This window comes from Phaenicophaeus curvirostris, chromosome 1 (genome assembly GCF_032191515.1).
Source record: "Phaenicophaeus curvirostris isolate KB17595 chromosome 1, BPBGC_Pcur_1.0, whole genome shotgun sequence".
NCBI lineage: Eukaryota > Metazoa > Chordata > Aves > Cuculiformes > Cuculidae > Phaenicophaeus > Phaenicophaeus curvirostris.
Genome location: NC_091392.1, coordinates 179,922,004 through 179,942,028, shown reverse-complemented (window position 1 = coordinate 179,942,028; position 20,025 = coordinate 179,922,004). Strand labels below are relative to the sequence as shown.

The 20,025-nt window shown below is 43.3% G+C and overlaps 1 protein-coding gene across 1 annotated transcript in view; it reads right to left on the bottom strand.

Annotated features, from left to right (window-relative positions):
- Positions 1-20,025, bottom strand: part of SETDB2 (SET domain bifurcated histone lysine methyltransferase 2) — a 59,203-nt gene continuing 39,178 nt past the window's right edge. Inside the window, exons 16-27 of the mRNA XM_069857285.1 lie at positions 19,557-19,561; positions 18,531-18,666; positions 16,938-17,045; positions 15,933-16,066; positions 13,363-13,510; positions 13,087-13,223; positions 12,751-12,797; positions 9,590-9,648; positions 7,363-7,429; positions 5,808-5,930; positions 4,142-4,213; positions 1-902 (exon numbers count right to left, since the gene is read on the bottom strand). Coding sequence (XP_069713386.1) covers positions 763-902; positions 4,142-4,213; positions 5,808-5,930; positions 7,363-7,429; positions 9,590-9,648; positions 12,751-12,797; positions 13,087-13,223; positions 13,363-13,510; positions 15,933-16,066; positions 16,938-17,045; positions 18,531-18,666; positions 19,557-19,561 — 1,176 coding nt within the window. The 3' untranslated portion in view covers positions 1-762. The remainder of the gene's footprint in view (positions 903-4,141; positions 4,214-5,807; positions 5,931-7,362; positions 7,430-9,589; positions 9,649-12,750; positions 12,798-13,086; positions 13,224-13,362; positions 13,511-15,932; positions 16,067-16,937; positions 17,046-18,530; positions 18,667-19,556; positions 19,562-20,025) is intronic.

Here is a 20,025-nt window from a genome sequence, read left to right as displayed (position 1 = left end):
TTCTTAGAAATGTTTTATTTAGTCAACTTACCCTTTGGCAGTATACAAGGACTTTCTGTATTCAAACTTTTTTTTTTTAAGATAAAACACATGGAAACCGTATCCTTTCTTAATAGAGAGAGGAAGATACAGTCCCTCGATCCCTTTGAAACTGTACATGTTTAGAGCATGGTGTCCCCCAACCGTTTCTGGGCTGCCAGCAACCAGGGTTTCACCTCACTGTTTGCTGTTACAGCAGGACTGATTATACGCTAAGCAGTCAATCAAGAAACATTTAATTTAAAAAAAAAAAAACCACACCAACTCCTCTTTGTAATCAGAAGGCTTCATTGAGCACAAGTTCTGCTAATTTATCTTCTTTGGAAAGCCAAACCACTGCCCTGATGCAGGCAGCAAAACAGCTTTTGCCCCGTCAGAAGAGGGCGGCTGCAGGTAAAGTGGCTTTAGCAAGGGCTCTGCAGCAGCTGGTTCTCCTTTCAATTTGAGGAAAAAAGTCTTCCCTGGAGGATGCTGTTGAGCTTTAGGAATGGCTAAACTTGGTGTGTAACACTCTGATCCATGGCAAAATGTAAAGAAAGAGACAACATACAGTTATTGCAACAGTGAGGTATAAAAATAAGAACACGCGGTTCCCTCCTTGTGTCCCTGTCTTGGGGTCGGGGGGGAGCAGGGGAATTACTTAAACACTGACCAGACGTGCTCTACAGTTTCTACCCTTAGAAAATCCTAAACATCGACATCCTTACAGACAGACTCAGGGGGTTATTCGGATGCTGTACTGGATGTACTAGCCGTGTTCTCTGGGGTAGGAATGACAACTTCTTTTAACTCCTGCAGTAGCTCAATCTTGTTATCCAGTCTTTTCCTGCTTTCCAGAAGTTCCTGGATTTTTTCCTCTGTTCCTGTCATGAAAAAGAAAGGGATAAAAGCTTTTATTCATAGGTAAGTATTATTAAACAGCATATATGCATATATTATATATGCATTAGCAGGGCAGAGGCTACCACTGCTCAGTTTAACCAGCTCCTTCACCCTGATGGCAAAGCCTCTGTTTCTGCTTCTCTCACCTGCTTCCATTTTCCTAATGTTAAAGCCTACTGAAATCAGCAAGAGCTTGGCCTCAGGCCCTACTGGAATTCAGAAACATTATTATAACTTTACCTTGTTATTAATCCTTGTTTTAAATTAAGTTGTTCTGTAACAAAACACACAGAGGTGTCTGTGAGAGCAGCACAGTTACTCTGTGAACAACAGAACTTTTCTTCACAGCAAGAATGCCAGAGTTAAGATTTCTTAAGAACCAAAAGGTGTTTGTACAAAAGCAAATATATTTTTCCTTTCTGCCTTCCCCCTTCTTCCTCCTCTTTGTTCAGAGAGCCCAGCACTGGGACTATCTGCGTGCAGGGAAGGTCACGCATACATACACTCTTATATTTTTAAATGCAGTAGCCAGAGGCTGAGTGTGGATGCTGACAAGGGGCAGCCAGAACCCACCCCTGGCGGAAGCTGGGCAGTGATCCACTGAAGAGGGACTTGGGCAGCCTGATGGGGATGTCCCTGCCCCTGGCAGGGGGTCGGAACTAGATGATCTTTAAGGTCCCTTCCAATCCAAACTATTCTAGGATTCTATGATTCCCCCTAGCTCTCACTAGAAAAAAACAGGTGACCCCTCTCCTCTCTGCTTCTCTCTGCAGTCGGGTGTCCCTTACACCTGACAAGACTGCAATGGAAACCATCATCTTCATTGCTTGCCACGACCAGCCGTGATAGCGTTCCTGTTTGGGACCAGGCCTAGGTGGTTAAAAGAATGAGCAGGCACACACTTGAATGAAAAAATGGATATATCCAAGGGGAGGTGAAAAAAAAAACTTAAGAGAATATTTGGACACGAATTAATAAACCATCAGAAGTAAACAAACAAAGAGCAAACACGGTAATTGTGTTTCTGTACTTGGCATCTGGGCGACCTGCAGCTGGCAGACATCTGCTCCGTTCCTCCTCTTTCAAAAGGATGTGACAGAAATAGAAACAGCCTCAAGAAAGATGTCAAAAGATGTCAGTGACAAGAATGACAAGCCTATGGGAGTGATTCCATAGGAAGGCAGATAAAGGATTGAGAACCTTCCAACTCATAGAGATGACCTAGAGGGAAAGAGTAAGTATTTCTATAAAATCAGGAATGGTCTGAAGAATGACTGCACTTGCTTTTCTGCAAGACAAGCGCTGAGGAGCTCTCAGTGAAGGTACCGCACAGCAGTTTGAAATCAAAGTCTCACCTCCCTTGTCTGCACAACTGACTTGCAGAATTCGCTGCCACAGATCCCCTGAAAACAAACGCTACTAAAGAGCTCAAAAGCTCCTGGACAGACTGCTGACCAGCCAAAAAGAGGAGATTAAATTAATGGTGACCAAAGCATTGCCCCAAGCAGGACACACAACAACAGAACAGAAAGCAAAACTGAAGGAAGTCACTTTTCCTCGAAGAAAACAAGAATCTCCAACCTAGAATTCTGTAATTGCCAATGAGGCAATAGCAAGTCCCAGGTGCAAAGTCTGAAATGCAGTCCAGTACGCAGTAAAGCTGCAGGCTGCAAAAGAACCGTTTATCCCTATATATGGAAGGGATTTTAAAAAGCGGTACCTGCAATTACAGTTGGGAGTAACCTTACTGTGCTGGTTCAGAACAGGTTTTACGTGATGATTCAAGAAGTCAAAAATCATCAAGTGAAACAATGGATTGAAGGTAAAGCATGTCAGATGACTCAAAATCATCAGTTCCAGGAAAAAGATCAAAGAAAAACACAGCGCTTGTAGGAGTCCTTCACACAGAATGAGGGAGATTCAGTAGCTGGAGCTTGGAAGATGGACACAAAAAAGGTCCATCCCTACAGTTCCATTTCTAACTAACGTGGTTATCCTTCCTTTCTCACTCGGTCATTTTAAGAGCTCCTTTTTGGCTCAATTTTGAAACCAACCTTGATGTGCGCTTCCATTATTGACCTTGAAATTAAAAGTTGGCTGATGATATCGGGAAAGAAGTTTGTGCAGTCCAGGAGGAACTGGGCTGCTCAAGTAGTGTGGAATTAATTGGAGAGGAGACAACTTTTACACATGAGAAACACATGGTTGTGTGTGTGGTGGGGGGGGTGCCGATATCAAGAATCTCTCCTGTAAGCCACAAAGTGGATGAAATAATTGCTGCAGCTGTGAAAGGAACAAGTGTGATCCAAGGTTGTGTCACACCAGGAATTATGAGCGGAGATGTTTTCATGCCCTCAGATGAGGCACTGGCAGAACCCTGTGTCGGTAATTCTGTAACATCAGTCACTCCCATTTCTGGAAGAAGAATTTAAATGCAAGAACATGGGACTAAAGAGAGGGCCCGACTTTTTCATTTGAGTGAGGGGGAAACAGCAAACATGAGCAAACATCACATTCCTGCACTGAACCTCATTGGCTAATTAAAATGTCCCTTTTCACAGGGATGAATTAAAGCAGAAATTAGAACGACACTGCTAACCGTTGTGGGGAAAGCAGAGCAAGAGACTTGCCTATATGAACAACAGTTTTAACCTTGCTGCTTACAACAGCCGAGACTGGAGCCCAAGCCCCAGAGCTTCCTTCCACACCAGTGATCCCTAGCAACCGCTCCTGCCCTCGCTTCCATTTCACTCTGAGTACTCTCAGCTTGTTTTTCAAAGCACGTTACAACTGCCATCAGGCCCAGGCAAGTTCTGCTCAGTGTTTAATGCTCTCAGCTGAAACACAGCCACCAGTTCACCAGAAAAGAGCAGAGATATAACGCAGATGAGCTGCGGAAAGGAGGCTGCAGAGGAGGAAGGGAAGTAGCCTGGCAGAAACAAGACACAAATGCAGCCTGCAGGAGAGGGAAGCTCCTCTGGGACAGAGACCTTTGGAACTGCGACTTGCCTCCCCTTTTACGTCAGCTAGATCTGACACACCATATTTCTACAGTTTCAGGCAGCAATGGTGTTTATCCAATTATTTATATAACGCTGAGGAAAAAAGTTCCTTGGAATCTTCATTTTAAATGGTCATTTTATCAAAATGCTGAGAAGAATTAACATCAAGCTGAAACCCATGCCAACCACTACTGCCCCGTCAGCTTTTTTTCACATACCTGAATGAATATTTGTCAGTATATTTTCAAACAGTCCACAGTCAAAGAGTGATATCACTGTCTCTTCATATTCTGGGGAAAGAGATCATTTGATTTCATGTTACTGAGAAAAGGTTTACAGAACCCTTGTGCTAATGCAGAGCCCTTCTTTAGAAGTAATTATTTCTTGTATATCATACTGATTGCTTGATGTTTTGTCTTCCCTCTCATAGAATCAGTATTGAGGGAGGTGGATGGATTTGTCAATTCTACTTTTTTTGGTTTTTTCGTTTCAAGCAGAAAAAAGAAAAGGGGACCTCCCTGTAATTCCGTTTTTGGGTCTGCAGCACGTGAACAGACCATTTAAGAACAAGCAATCTACTTAAGTCGTATTTCATTCCACCATATCAGGATTGCACATGCAACAGCAGGGCTGGCCACACCAATTCCTCTCAACAGACCCTGTGACATGTGGGACAGGGCTATCGCTGTTCCATGTTAAAAACCAGCCCAGAATCATGCCTCAATTTCATAACTGAGGCTTCCATTCAAACAAAATACCTACAGAATTCACGTGGCCATAAAGAGGTTTGCTTAATGGTGAAGCCCTTGGAGCCCCTAATTGCCCTGGACTTCATTACTGCTTCATCAGCTGCTGTCACGTTACACACAAGCTGCTGGTGAGGAAGATTTAGCAAGGTGAGACATTTCTGGAATCGTCAACATAACAAGGATATAGAGCTGTTGGAACAGGTCTAGAGGCGGCTACAAAGATGATCAGAGGGCTGGAGCACCTCCCACATGAAGACAGGCTGAGAGCGCTAGGGTTGTTCAGCTTGGAGAAGAGAAAGCTCCAAGGAGAACTTATAGTGACCTTCCAGTAGCTGAAAGGGGCTACAAGAAAGCTGGGGAGGGACTGTTTACAAAGGCTTGTAGTGATAGGACAAGGGGGAATGGGTATAAACTGTGGAGGGGCAGATTTAGACTAGACATAAGAAGGAATTTCTTCACTACGAGAGTGGTGAGGCACTGGCACAGGTTGCCCAGAGAGGGTGTGAAGTCTCATCTCTGGAGATATTCAAAACCCACCTGGACATGTTCCTGCTCCAGGTGAACATGCTCTAGCAGGAGGGTGGACTAGATGATCTCAGAGCTCTTCCAACCTGTACCATTCTTTGACTCTGTGACCCCAAAACACACACCAACAGTTGACACTAAAGCTCTAACTAATCATCCAATGATTTAGAATGTACACAGTCAGGGATTTTTCCCTGAAAAGACAGAGCTGTTATTAACAGACAGCTGGGTCCTCTGCAAAGCTGAAAGAGCAACACAGGCTTATGACTGAAATAAAACCTTCAAGTTCCCCTCAGGACCTCTCTCTCCTTCAGTGCCCAGGAAAAGAAGTCTGGCTGAACCTACCTATGCTTATGCCAACAGCTAAAAGGTGGCTTCAAAAATTCAAAGTGAGGTGACTTTACTAGACTGTGCTGAGTTGGCAGCTCTTCCCCTCTACTGACACAGTCATACCAAAAAAAACCACTCACTCTCCACCTGCTGTGCAGCTGCAGAAATAAGACAGGACCCGGTTATGTAGCACTGAAGCACCTCAGGAAGGTGACCCCGTGCCTAGCATTCACATGAGCATTTCTGCTCTGAGAGCGGAGCCCCCCACGGGTGTCCATACCTGATTCTGAAGTGTTGTCATCCATCAGTTTTTCCTGTGCCAGGTGAAGCGTGTCCAGCATTTCTTCAAATATGTCATCCAGAAGCCCGGCTTGCTTGCATTTCCTAAGAAAGTCTATTCGGACTGTTAAAACACAAAACCACACAGTCTTACACAGAAGTGATCCTGACCACTGCCGCACGGGCTTCACTCACTTCAGAAACTAAAACTTCAGCCAAAGTTCCCCTTCCAGACAAAAATAGTTAGATAAATCTCTGGCTCCAGCTCCCACTTGGCCCTTTCCAGGGGAAAACTAAACACGGCCAGGCAAATCTAGTACTGTGCTGGGTATAAAATCACCTAAACTCGATTTGGCTTCACTCATAAAAAGCAAATATCTTCACAACTCTAAATGCTGCATTCCTAAAGCCTCCCGATACCTACAGTGTAGGAAAGCAGGTGATTTCTGTTGTTTTTTTTTTCTTCTAATCCTCAGGACCACATCGTGGACTAAGCAGGCTAAGGGATGGAAAGTAGTGTGAGAAGTGAAGTGCTACTGGATTTGATAAAGAATTAAGGCTACTTTTACTGCAAGTGATACAGGCACTAAACTATTAGAGCCTATTTTATACGCCTGCTTTGTTAGATTTGGATTGCTAGGGAAATAACTACTTATCTTTCCTTCATCTCAGAGCAGCAGGCAACAGGTTTCAGTAAGATCAATTCAACGGGCTGTTCAAAAGGAAGGAGCTATCAGACAGACAGCCTGACAGACAGAAGTCTGCCAGTCTCTAGTAAAACCAACCACTTTTTACTGAAGAAATCTGCGAGAAAAGAAACCTCATTTCACTTTCATTAGATGCCCCACAAGCATTCCAGGATTCTTTACGGGAACTAAAAATTCAGGGAAAACGTTAGGCAGCCACCTACTGTGACAATACCATGCCCATACGTTAACCATAAGCAAGGGAAGGTGAATAATCACCACTAACACCTTCTAATTACCAAGTGACAGCATGTGGCAACGGCAGCAGCAATTGCAGTAGCATTTAGTGCACCCCATTGCCACCCAGGGAGCCAGAGCTCCTGCTCAAGGTGTGCCAACTCCTCTCTCACTGCTGGGTTACTACTCAACCCCCCTCCATGCCAACCCCTTCCAGTGCACAACTCTTTTCCTTCAAGAAGGGCTCAGCACAAGGAGACCAAGGTGAAGGAAGACCAGTTCCCGGAACGTTAAGTTTAACTGTACTGATGTGGAGAAGCAGGGCTGGAGTTTGCTGGAGACACCACTGAACACAGCAGCCAGCCAGGAGAGGGGCGCTATAAAAATCCCAGCTCACATCACATAGCACATCTTGACCAAAACAGAGAGATTTGTTTGCTGCAGTTATTAAAACCCACACAGTCATCCTGCAAACCAGACTTCTGCTCCCTTGTCAGTGCTTGGAGAGTCACTCATCTTAGAAGATTAATAAAGATACATTTGCAGCTCCACTGCTATTAACCATCTCCAAGCTCTGAGAACTTCAGCATAACAGATCACAGCCTCTCCTAGTTGTTCTAAAGCGAGTCACACCTTTATGCCTGTTGTTTTTTCTTTTTAGTATTCGTAAACTGTTTTCTTCTGCTGTCTCTTCTGCGCTCTGCAAGAAAATCAAAACAACCTATTTTTACATCATACTGACATTCACTGCTGTTTTTCTTACCTCTATGTTAGCAGAAAGGTAAAAAGGAGCGTATGTTTCTGTGAATAGTCTGCTTCTCTGCACAGCTAACAATATTCCTCTCTACAGATCATTTTATAAAAGCAAGCGAAGACTGCCTCAAAGCAAAAACTCTTCTAAAAAAAAAAAAAAAAAAAAGAGTCCAACACCTGCCACAACCCCTCTGAATTATTATTGCATGTGCAAATAGCACAGACGTTAAACACCCACTGGTAACTCCTAGGGCAAATGATGCTCAATTCCTTAGACCTGAGGTAACAGTAGAAAGGACTTGAGAGGACAGGGGGAATATTTTTCTTTTTCCTTTGGACAGGTGCCTGCCCATGGCAGGGGGGTTGGGATTATATGATCTTTAAGGTCCCTTCCAACCCAAACTATTCTAAGATTCTATGACACAGTAATTCTCTGTTTTTCCACATCACACCACAATACAACTAATTCTCTACCACAAAAATGTGTTGCCTACACAATGGCAAGCAATTTGTCCTGCAGTGATAAATCCCAGAGCCTCTCAGCTTCCTACTTACAATGTTTGTATCGATTTCCAAGATCGGTAGCACTGGAGAGAAGTGTGCACTGTCACAGGTAACAGGTCACATTAATCTCAGCTATCAGTGAATACAATAATATGAACACATTGTGTTCACACAATAACATGAACACAAGTAGATTTACAGCTGGGAAATTCTTGGAGACAAATAGAATCATACAACCATAGAACAGTTTGGGTTGGAAGAGACCTTGAAGGTCCAACCCCCCTGTCATGGGCAGGGACACCATCCACCAGCCCAGGCTGCCCAAGGCCCCATCCAGCCTGGCCTTGAACACCTCCAGGGATGGGGCAGCCACAGCTTCCCTGGGCAACCTGTGCCAGGGCCTCACCACCCTCAGCGTGAAGAAATTCCTCCTTATGTCTAGTCTAAATCTGCCCCTCTACAATTTATACCTATTCCCCCTTGTCCTATTACTCCATGTCATTCTAAAAAGTCCCTCCCCAGCTTTCTTGTAGCCCCCTTTTGGTCCTGGAAGCTTGCTGTAAAGTTCTCCTCAGAGTCTTCTCTTCTCCAGGCTGAACAACCCGAACTCTCTCAGCCTGTCCTCAAATGGGAGGTGCTCCAGCCCTCTGATCATCTTTGTAGCCCTCCTCTGGACCTGTTCCAACAGCTCCATATCCTTCTTATGTTGAGGATTCCAGAACTAGACAATACTCCAGGTGAGGTCTCACAAGAGAGGAACAGAGGGGCAGAATCACCTCCCTCGACCTGCCCTTATCACAATACACAGAAGCTGCAAAGTTCGCTTGTGTCCCCTCACAAAACCTTCCTTCACTTTAAAGAACTGGAAAAGGCAGAAGGTTTTCCCCAAGGACAGCTGGATGCTACGTCCTCTGGAAAGGAGAAATCCAAACACCCACAAGAGCTGATGGGAGTTCCCTTGCATACTTACATGGAGCCAAGAGAATCACCTCAAAACTTAAAATAAGCTGTATTTACCGGCTTTGTAACAACAGCCCCCTAAAACAACTCTCCCTGCTTGACAGCTCCCAAGCCCCGGGGAAGGCCATCTTCACCAAAAGAGCTGAGAACTTCTTGATCTGCAATGAAGATCTGCCACATTTACTATGAGCACAGGCTCACAAATAACCAACTGCTGGTTCAGAAGGCCAAGTGACTCAATAAAAGCAGTTTTTCATGGAAACTATGTCAAGCCCTAAGCAAATCTGAGGGCTGTAATATGTCCAAGAAAATGCTCACTCAAAGGGAAGCTTTTTCTGGTCATGTCAAGATCACAGCCACTGAATCAGCCTAGTTTGGAGGTTCCTATCACATTTGTGCCATGTTACCTGAGGGCAGCCCTGGCTCTGCCTGAAGCAGCTCCACATGCAAATAGCTTTGTGGTTTTTGTTTTGTTTGTTTTTTTTTTTTTTTGACAGAATGACAGGACCAAAAGAAGGCAGCTGTAAAGGAAAAATCAGTGCTTCAGTGAAATCTCTTTACTGTCAAAACACCCCACCAAAGAAGTCCTTTACTGTAGCAGATGTGGATCCCTGCTTTCGAACTACTTAAGAGTCAGAATCACCATTTGTTCTGTGATGGCGGAAGATCTCAGTGCATGTCTTCTCCTTTTATTAGCTGCACCTAGGAATCAAGAAACAACAAAGTAACAAATATGTCAACCTCAGACTGACAATTTGACATTAAATTCTCTCTCTTCCCAAAAAGGTACAAAATTGAGGCACTTTGGGTGGCAACGGTATGTTCAGCTTCCCCAAATACCTGAAATTCCAATGGAATTCACAATATTTTTGTGTAAGAAAAATTGCAAACATGAACCAGTAGGAAGGCAAATCACTGTAGCATTAAGATATTACTTTGCCTTTTAAATTCAGTATAAAGCAAACCCCAGTTTTTATCATAAGATTTTTGATTGTGGTGCAGTGAACTGATTCTTTTTGGCAGCAGCACTACCTCTGGATGGTAAAAACATCAGGCAAATTTATAAAAGCTGACTGTTGGTTTTCAGACAATCCCTGTTTAAGTGAATACACCTGCAAAACTAAGACTACATAAAGAATTATTTTAGGTGCCCCAAAGACATACAAATGGCATTAACTTTTTTCATGGACATAATGATGTCCTAGAAAGCCCCTAGAAGCAATGTGTCTTGTAAGTGAATATTATTTATGCTACAAAGTGGTTTTAGTGATGTGGTATGAGATCTCTGCAAAGCCATCTGCTTTCATTCTGTCCTTTCTACTAGCATTCACCAGCTACTCTCCAACATCACAGAATAACTCTGGCAAGGAAGACACAGCATGAGCAGAGAAAGCTAGAGTTCAACCACCCACCAACACCTGAGGGGCTGGAGTGCAGTGGCATTACAGGCCCCTTCCTCTTTAACTCTACACCCTTTGGACAGTGCTTTGAAATCATCCTATTAAGAGGAATAAGGAGTTACAGTGGGTACAGGCAGGTTATTGGAACGGGTCTGGGGTTTAGGTACACTTCACTGAGCATGGTGCTGTACATTTGCATTTTCCATAGCCTGAAAGGAAATCAGAGCCTCTCACTTCATCCAAAATAAAGCTGGGTGGCCTAATTTGAAGCAGTCTAGGAGACATTAGGCACAAAGTGTTCCTTGCTGTCTAGCAGAACATCTTTAATCTGTGGCAGGTTTTTCTCAGCTCCTCCTGATGTCTGCTTTAGGGATGCCTTATAAAACAAGAGGAACACAGTCCAAAGAGCAGCCCAACCCTTCCTTCTAAGTTTGTCAGCCTTAATTTTAGGTACATCCAACACTACAAATTAAGCAGAGCCTATTTGCAAGTCCAAACTGCTATCCCATCCCTGCTGTACACAGCTGCAAGGAGACTTCTTGGCTCCTAAGGCACACTATCCCCTTCCACTAACACAGCAGAGTCCTGACATTTCAGCACAGAAATATTGTCCTGACTGAAAACAAGGGGATGTTCCTTGTCCCAATTTTCTCCAACCTACTGGAGAAAACATTCCTGGAGAGGCAGCCCTTTTATAGCAGCTCCTGCTCCCACACAGCCCAGTTCTGGTTCAGCTTGCCCCAAAGGAATGGCTGAGCTACTTCACCTGAGCTGGATCCTAAAAGTAAAAAATCTACTGTGGAGCCGCTGCACTTCCATCCCAGCACATCTTGCTCTGCACCCTGCGAACACACCCAGGACTGGTGTCCTCTGCCTGCCCAGATGGGCCAGGAGCAGAGCAGAGCACCCGCCCCTTCAACCAGCACATGCCCCTGGCTATTCTGACTGCCCTGCACACATCTGAGAGCTGCTCAGAGGAGATGCTGGGCTTGGGGAATCAAGCACCATTTTCCCCAACTCTCACAGCTACTCTCTGAGAGGTGAGAAACACATTTGGGAGGCAGGGCAGACACTGCCAGCAGATCCATTTACCCCCCATAAACAGAGGGTCTCCACATTAAGTGCACCTGGAAGATCTTCTCTAGGAGAAGACCCTCTTTTCAGGGAACAGGCTGTACGTTGTATATGCAGTGCTTGAAGACACTAAGATCTTCAACCTCATAAGGTTTAAGCGTTCCCGATGAAGGAGGTGATAGACAGGTCTGGGCTTAATGCCTTCATGTTCTCTCATAAGGGCAACAAAGCAATCCTGGCCTTGTCTAGGTCTACCTGGGACTCTGGACAGACCCAAGAGACAGACAACCATTAGAATGCAGAAATCAAATTAAGAAGGGAGGGAATGTCAGGCCTCAAAACTACAGGTAAGTAAAAAGCAAAACTAATTGAAATAAAATGCTACACTTGGTTGGTGAACCATAGCAATATTAGGTGGTAAACAAACTGTATGCCAGGCTAAGAAGCTCCAGACCCTACGACTAAAGGTTTAAATGATAAACATCTCTCCTGCTGCTTGAGTGGCATCGGGGCGGAGTCAAACTTTGTCAAGACAATTAACCAAAGCTCATTAGACATCCGTGAAATGCGCCATTGTTAGCATTAGGGCTCACAATCCAACTGAGCTCAACTTCAAAGTGATGGTCAGTCCAGGACCCATTCCGTTTTGAGCAAGATTGTATGCATTACATCATTAAAGTCACAACTTTGGTTAATTCAGTGAGATTCCTGAATGCCTCTGAATGGGCAAGGACCAGGACAGCCCAGTTAAGCTGCATTTCTGTAGCAAAGGCAGCAGTCCCTAAACAGGGGCTGTATAACCCTTTTGTTACACTTAAAAAGCTCTTTGGGATCCTTCAGAATGAAAGGCCCTAATTAAACTACTGCAGTGAATTTGGAAGATGCAAAAGCAGGCTTTTTAACATAGACACAGAAACCTCCCGAGGTCCTCTAACAGCCCTCTTTTTGCTAACCAAGCACAAGCTTGTGCATCACTCAAACATGGCTCTCATCTCTCACGTGGATTTTACAAGCCTACCGGCCTGCACAGTCAGAATAATTCAATGAAGGATCAGGTCCACAGTGTTTTAAATCACTTCTGAGAGAAATTTGGGGGAAGATCAAATATAAACATTTCCCACTTCAAAAAAAAAAAACATTCTCAATTTTTGTGCATATGCATGGATCTCAACCAAACCACTCATGCAAGATTAGAAATCCACCACTCGCTATAAAAGTGGAGTAATTTATTTAGCTCAAAGTCATTATTGACTTGTACAGGATACAAAATTTTAAAACAAATTAAAAATTTAAAACAAATTAAATCAATGAAGCCATCAAAGAAACTCACCATAGCGATTGGTCCTACTGCTTGGGTCATGTTTTGGGCAGAACACTCTAAAATTTAAGTTCAATTTTAAAAAAAAGAGAAAACGTTATTAAAATATTAATAAATACATAAACAAAGTTATGCTGACCGATTTTAACAGATATTTTCCCCCTTTTTTTCATAAACTGAAAGACACTTAAAAGAATTACCAGGATTTTTGTTCAGCATTTCCCACCTAGGAAGGCACCTGCTGGAAAGTCACATGCACAAGCTTGTATTTGTACTTCTAGAGCCTCAATGGACTCTGAACACAGAATTATCAGTTCTATTACCCGACTCTGTTTGGACTTGGCTCACTCTGCAAATCCTGAGCTTGATACATTTCCTGGCGTGGCGATCACTGTGGCAGAGATATTCATAGAATCACCAGGTTGGAAAAGACCCATCGGGTCATCGAGTCCAACCATTCCTATCAAATACTCGCATTCAAACATCTTATTAAAGCAAGATTAATGTTGTCAAGATGAAATACCACATGAAGGACTAATAGCGCTTGATCGTAGCTACTGCAGCTCTGCCCCCTTGCCCTGTACCACTCAGGCCAAGTTCAGAACCTCTCTAGATTATCGCTTACCAGTCAGCTTGAATTTGTAAGCCCTGCACGATGTGCAGGCATAGCCACACAGCACTGCACTCCCAGGCATGGCACCAGTTACCTGCCTGGAGACCTCTGTGCTCCTTCCTTTCCGCTGCCCAGTGCTGATGAGGTGGTCCCCAAATCCTGAGGAAGTAGGGCACCCTGTTTGAGATCCAGTAGCTCAAAGCTCCTCAATCCATTTATTCCTTAAAGACTTAAAGACTTCTGGTTCTAAGAGAGCAATGTCAAATCCTTGGAAGAGGCAAAATACAACAAGTATAGCTGGAAATACTCCACATCTTCTGGATACAATAACACAGAGAACATGAACCAGCTTCTACAACATGCCTTTCTTACAGAAGGATCCCAAACCACTTTTTAAGCAAAACTGCCTTGTCAAGAGTGCGGTTCAGCTGATCTCTTCATTACAAACCCATTAACGCTCAAGTGTTTGAAAGGCATTTTTAAAGGCAACTGCATTTACTAGGCCATTTTCTAATCATTGCCGTTCTTTTATTTTAAAAAAATAGAAGCACTGACCTTAGAAATACAGTCTGTTTCCTTGACGAGCCAGCTTTTTTGCATGAAATTCATTTTGATGCACAAACTCCAGATTTATGCACGCCTAACAACTCAATCAGAAATCTAAGTACTGGAGGCACCTTATTTACATCCCTGAATTTCTAATATTGCCCTTTGGAGGTTATTTTTTCTCCCCTCCATTTAATTCTATTCTTTCCCAGTTAAGAAAAAAATCAACCTTCCTAAGTATAAGATCATCTTAAAAAGAACAGATGATAGCTTTTACTATTCAGATCACTTTATTTGGAAGCACTTCCCTACTATCATTTTTGCAAGATGGGAGTACAAATTACACTTATTTTCCACCTCTACTACTCCTAGCCACTTCCATAGCACTGTGTGCCCTCACTTTTTTGTTCTGCTTCATTTGTTTTGAGGATCACTTCATCATCGCAATGATGGCAACTCAGAATTTAAAACCACTAGCTCATTCCCTCTGGAAGAAATTCTCCCTTCTGATAACCTTTCAATGCAGTATATTTCACTATGAAAAAGTGCAGGGAGCTGTAAATCCATGCCCACTCTTTTTCAAGTCTTGTTCTTCTTCTCTCCGATAATTTCAGGTTACCTACAAATTCTGATTTTTATTTATGCCACTGACACTGTGCAAAAGTCATTTGGGTTCACAGCCCTGAGAACTGCCACACCACCTTTCTGTAATCCAGTCCTCCTTCATCTCTTCAATACAGACTGCTATATCCTAGTTTCCTATACATACAGGACAAACAACTAGTCTCACACAATGACTTAATAGGAGGCATTTTTAAGGGACCGTCTTCAAATCCTCCAAGTTCACCAGCTCAGAAAACGTCCAAAACAAACTATACTCAACCATTCTTTTACCAGTTTGTATCTAGACTGTTATCAGTCCCATTCATTTTTCAGCATCTTGAAGTTCAGTCTTCTTCAGCCTGAGGTATCCTTTCCAAACCTATCAGATGAGTGCCATTTACTCTGTGGGCATGGAAAGTTTCTATCTTCCCAGCTACACTCTTTCAAGAGCTTTGCAGAATCCCAAAGACTTTATAAGCACAAACTAAACATTTTCCCTACACAGCTGGGTTTACAGCCTTACAGGACATATTTATTTTGGACCGAGAACCTTAGCGAAGCAGCCTGGAGTGCAAGTGTTTTGACACAAAAGGACCCATCCTCCACTACTACTAAGGATCGCACTAGTCCACCTTTTCCTGAAACAAGTAGTGATTAGATGGTCTGTCTGACAGATCCAAGACTAACGTGGCCTGTGATATCCCTGGCCTTGCACAGAAATGGATGTTGTGGGGCTCGTGCACCTCAATCTTCAACATAAGCACTCCTCTAAAAGGTCCCTTAAGCCCCAATTTCTCAATTACTTCATCAGCATCCTCCAAACAAGCCCTTCCATCTACTGACAGCCCTGCAGTCAGCCTGGGGCAGCAGAAACCAGGACTAGCATGATCAGGACAGAAAATTTACTTGAAGTCTGTTTAATTGAGTTAGTGCTAGCAATGTACTTGAAATATAAGAAGCTGTTGGGTGGGAATACAAAGTTCTCTGCTAGCATAAGGAGGGAAAATTATCAGAATTCACCTGATGTGAACAGACCTAGAAGCATTTTAGCCTGCTGTATGCTCAGACCACATTTACTGAAACTTCTGAACCAACAGAAACCGAGAATATGAGCAACATTAATGAAAATCTTGGTCCTTGAGCACTAGCTAGATAGCCAGTAAGGACTGACTGCCTCAGTCTCATCCTAGCGATCTTTCAGGTGTGTTGCAGGCTCAAACACTGAATAGATTCCTTCCCACTGCTGTGATGTTTTCCTGCAGAAGGGAAACACTTTCCCTATTGTTTGTGAATATAGGTCAAGCATCACTTTAGGATAGAACATCTTTCCTTTTAAAAAAACTATAAAAAGCACACAATTTTTAAGCCTCTCTTCCTCACACCGCTGCCAAAGCCTTGACAATAATCAGTTAGAAAATAGTTAATTAAATACCGGTAGACTCCATTTACTTCATCTGTTTCTATTGCTGCATCATCGCAGAGTGCACAGAAATAGTGGTAACTCCTGCGACAGGCTCTCTCCTCGCATCCCACAGTGGCTCCTTTCTTGCGACAGAAGTTGCACACCTGGAGTAGCACAGGGTTTAGCACGTAAGCATTACAGGCAACTACTGAAAATCTTACCACACAAGGCAAATACACTCCTCAAATCTTTAATTGCACATTGCCTCTCACTCCTGCAAACTGGTCATTATTTCAGCTACAATTTTGTTATTTTACCTCTATTTCACACTGATGAATTTGTAAAATGATGCAAAGAGCCACATGAAAGCACTGGGCAACTTCTATCCCTCCCCTAAATCTTGCCCAAATTATTTCAATACCTTTTGGTATTAGTGCTTATATTTATGCTTTCTAGGCTAATGTAGTGAAAGGAATTCCACCCAGGGTGTAAGGGAGGAGGGCAGCTGAGGACAAAGCCAATAAAAAAACCCTCATAGAAATAACCTCCCTTCTGCTAAAACAGAAGGTGTTCCCCTTTACACTTATGGATTGCATAATTTTGTTTCAGGCACTGGCTTAGTCCTGTACTAGTCCTGTTTCTTAGGAAACCTGGACTAAGGACTTAGTCTCTAAAGGGGAAAAAAGCGGCCAGAAAAAACCAACACATTTTGATACAAAATGAGCTCAATTTCACCAAATATAACATCAAATCAATGTTTCTAACTCTAGATCTGCAAATTCCCTGATCCTAGTAGACATAAGGAAGAATTTCTTCATGTTTAGAGTGATGAGGCACTGGCACAGGCTGCCCAGGGACGCTGTGGCTGCCCCATCCCTGGAGGTGTTCAAGGCCAGGTTGGATGGGGCCTTGGGCAGCCTAGGCTGGTGGGAGGTGTCCCTGCCACGGGCAGGGGGGTTGGAACTGGATGATCTTTAAGGTCCGTTCCAACCCAAACTATTCTGCGATTCTATAAGACTCAAAGAAACTCCTTACCAGCCGCTTTCCTCTCCTGAGTTCTTTCAACACTGATGTCACATCGAACCTTAGATCCAAATTTTCTGGGTTATACTCTTCAGACTCCACAAATCCCGAGGAAAACAACTAAAGACAAAAGAGACAATATTCAGAATTACGGGAGGGACTCCGTCATTGGTGCCTTCTTCTTGCACTTGCACTACCTAAGAAAGGGTGATTTTTCTGTGTTTTTAAGAGGTTTCACCTACATTGAACAAAGGAACTGTGCTTAAACTTTTTCTTCAGTCAAAAGGCGTTCCTCTGTCTATACAGGAGATTTCCCATATCCTGAAGGTGAACTAAGAAAAGATAACAAGGTGAGACGGTGAACTTAGAAGCATGAATGAAGAAAGTCAGGAATGCTATGCTGCCTCGATTAAGAGAGAAGCTCTTTGGCTAACAGACCACACCTTGAATATCTTGTTGTCTGCCCAGTCGCTCAGGCTTACAGCTGGATGCAACACTTCTCTGTAATAAAATTTCTATACAGTCTGATGCTATCAACAGCTCAGCATACAAGAAACACAGGAATATTGTATAAAGCCTGGGAGAAACCCACAAAAAACACATACATGTACACTTGGGCCACGTTAGCTCCCACAGAAATGTTGAGCCATTGACAATCAGCGAGAGAAGGGAAGTTCTTAGCGAACTTTTTTCGTAAGAAACATTTTCAACATTGGAGCAACCTTTCAGCCATAACAAAACCTGTTTCAAACAAAACGCACTAGTAGCACTAGTAACACTGTAAAAAACATACCAGATGTTTCTGAAACATTCTTTTTAAAAAAAAAGGTAGTAGAAAAATAAAGATATAAACACAAAACCTGCGAGAATAAGGCAGCTGGAACAGCAAAAGCCAGAAAGCTGTTCCAGTAGCAGATGCATCTTCTGCACCAAGTGAGTCTCATTGAAGGGAGAATATGGCATCTCTATTTGATTCTGCAGATCAAGAACGAGCTCTGCTAAGATCCAGAACAAAGTGGAGCTTTTTGACAGCAAGAAGAATAAATACATTCTAGGATTACAGCACACTTAAGAGCTTGAGAGATATTTTTACATAGCCAAAATATATTCATTAGCTTTAGCGCTTTGGATATTTTATTTCTTATTTTATAAAAGGCACAGACTAGGAAGATTTTTACCTTTATATTGCAGGAAAATATTGACATCACCTGATAAGGTTTAAGTAAGTACACAACTTCCCATGGTCTGAGAAGTCTCATTCAATTTAGTGTCCCAAGAAGACCTATTTCTACCTCTAGACTGCACATGTGTCCAGGAATTGTTTATTGGGAACAGGCATGCATGAAAACACTACAAAGCAACGTACCCAGGTGTGCAGCTGTGTACTCCCCCTCTCCAAAATTCTGGCCAAGCCCTGTGGCTTTTCATAGCTTTTTGATTTAATATAGGCTTGGGTAGCCTATACGAAGTAGGTTTGGGTAGCCAGCCTTTGAATTCAGACAGCATTGTAGAGTCAAAAATAAAGGAGCAGCGAGCAGCAGAAACTTCCCCTTTAGCCCTTCATCTCCAATCACCTTAAGTACCAATCAACTAAAAGCTACTCACCAGACAATCTTGATGAGCTGCAACATTTCGGTCTTTGGCAATATACATAACAGAACCAGCTTCCCCTTCTGAACAAAAGGCACACGTTCTTCTCACCATCTTCGCCATCATCAGGAAAACACCTAAAGCAAGAAAACTGGGACAAAACACAAAGCAATTGATGCAACTATCACATGCCAAGCAGGATTTAGAGATGAAAGCAGGGCCTGCTGGCACTTGCCCTGTGGCTGCTCCCGTACTTCCACCCCCTGAACCCTTGTGCTTTGCTCCTCCAGCAACTCCTGATACAACAGTCAAAGCCTGCTCTTGGGGCAGCAGTGGAATGGAAACCAGCTCCCAGGAGCTCCAACAGTTCAAGAAGGAGGAAAAACGGTTCATTTCCTCTTGGAAAGCCACTAACAAGTCATGGGGGCCAATGCAAGAGCTTTCAAGCTTCCTTGGCAATATCTGCTCCACAACAGGCCCAAGAGCGGGCCAGCAAGTAATGCCCCAGATCTGAAACCCCTTTTGTTTGGAGGAGGTCAATCATTCAGAGCAGTGCTTCTCTCAAGCTAATTCTGTCACATGTGGGTCTACAAATCAACCAAGGAAAGAAAAATAGCTGTCTCCAAACTTCTCCAGAGACTTCTGGGAGTTCACAGAAAACAAGGAAGGAACAGTAATTCCCTACAGTAAAAAGGAAGCAGCAAAGAAGCATGGAGAGTCTTGCAAATTAAAAAGGGCAGAAGACAGAAAGGAGAGATTTGAACATTCTTTCTCAACGAGGTGGAGCATTAACATCAGCACCATAACTTTCTACTTTGCATTTTGCCCCATGGACATCTGTTCTCTTTTTCTGTCCACATCCACTAAGTCTTAATTGCTTTTCTTCACATAGTCCCCTCTTTCCCTCTCCCACACCTGCAAAATTTTAAAGCCAGCTACTTATTTCACAAAGCAGTCTAAATGCTTCTGGATAAACCTTTACCTGCATTCCCCACCAGCAGTTTAGAGCACCACACCATGTGTTAGTAGCAGAAGTTTTACCTTGTCTGTGGTTACTGTGCAAGTCCACTGCAGAAATCTTCAACAATTTCCCACTCCTACTAGGTGAGATACTCCAAAGTGCCCTTTGCTGGAGACACTACCTCTGACAGCACAAACTCCTGTAGGGTAAGAAAAGTCTGCTTTTACTCTCAAGAAATAAGAAGATTTGGAGATAAACTATTCTAATGAGAGAGAGTAAAGTCTAAGGACAAAGCAGGCAGGAGATCTCACAGTCCAGCAAATCTCACACACCCTTCTGTGACTTTCAAAAACCAAGTACTGTTTTCAGTAGTTCCCATCTCCTTTCCATAAAGGGAAGGGGGTAGACTCAAGTGAGAAGAACATCAGAGGAGAAGGAGATGTACTTCTTTTCCTGTAGCTCTGTCACTTAGAATTTACTTAATCACAGCAAGTCACTTCACCTCTACACATGTATGCCTTTTTTTCTCCTCCATCCTTTATCTCTGGT